At 61.8% G+C, this 623-nt stretch overlaps 1 protein-coding gene across 1 annotated transcript in view; it reads right to left on the reverse strand.

The window, feature by feature from the left end:
* Positions 1–623, reverse strand: part of B4GALT2 (UDP-Gal:betaGlcNAc beta 1,4- galactosyltransferase, polypeptide 2) — a 3666-nt gene that overhangs the window by 2739 nt on the left and 304 nt on the right. Inside the window, exons 2-3 of the mRNA XM_010138167.1 lie at positions 465–623; positions 1–91 (exon numbers count right to left, since the gene is read on the reverse strand). The exon at positions 465–623 is cut by the window's right edge and continues 38 nt beyond it. Coding sequence (XP_010136469.1) covers positions 1–91; positions 465–623 — 250 coding nt within the window. The remainder of the gene's footprint in view (positions 92–464) is intronic.

Consider the following 623-nt stretch of genomic DNA (forward strand, 5'->3'; position numbering starts at 1 on the left):
GTGTACTTGCCACCCTGGCGCACATCGGGGTTCTCCCGCTGCACCCGCTCCATGCTCATGGGAGAGCTGAACTCAATGAGCAGGCGTCCGACTGCAACAGGGAAGGAAGGGTGATGCCCACAGGATGGGACAAGGTCAAGCCCACGGTCACCCTCTGCTCCCAGCCAGGCTGGCAGAGCAAAGAGCAAGGGGGACCTGCAAGGCAGACCGGCACTGCCGAGGACAGAGGAGGCCCAAAACCTTTTCCAAACAGGGGCAGAGAGACTGGGCAAGTCACTAACAAAACCTGAAACCAACTGTCCTGGTACCAGTTCCAGGTGTTTCTCCACTGCTTCACTCCTGGGACCTTCGGGAAGCCATGCCCAGAGCCCAGGGGACAAGGATGTCACTCATGGGCACCCACCTCAGCCCCATGCTTGGAGTCAGAGCCCAACTCTCCCCGCTGCTCACCCCACATGTCTCACCTAAGCCGGGAGGTGTCTCCTGGCAGGGCTGCAAGGGTTTCTCAGTGGCGGACTGGTTGGCGCTGGGCTTGGCGCTAGGGGATGGGGCCTCAGCGCCAGCTGGCCCGTAGCTGGGGACAGTGCCATTGGGGCGAGAGGAGTTAGAGAAGGGGTGGGTGC

This window comes from Buceros rhinoceros, unplaced genomic scaffold, assembly GCF_000710305.1.
Source record: "Buceros rhinoceros silvestris isolate BGI_N320 unplaced genomic scaffold, ASM71030v1 scaffold20926, whole genome shotgun sequence".
Lineage (NCBI taxonomy): Eukaryota > Metazoa > Chordata > Aves > Bucerotiformes > Bucerotidae > Buceros > Buceros rhinoceros.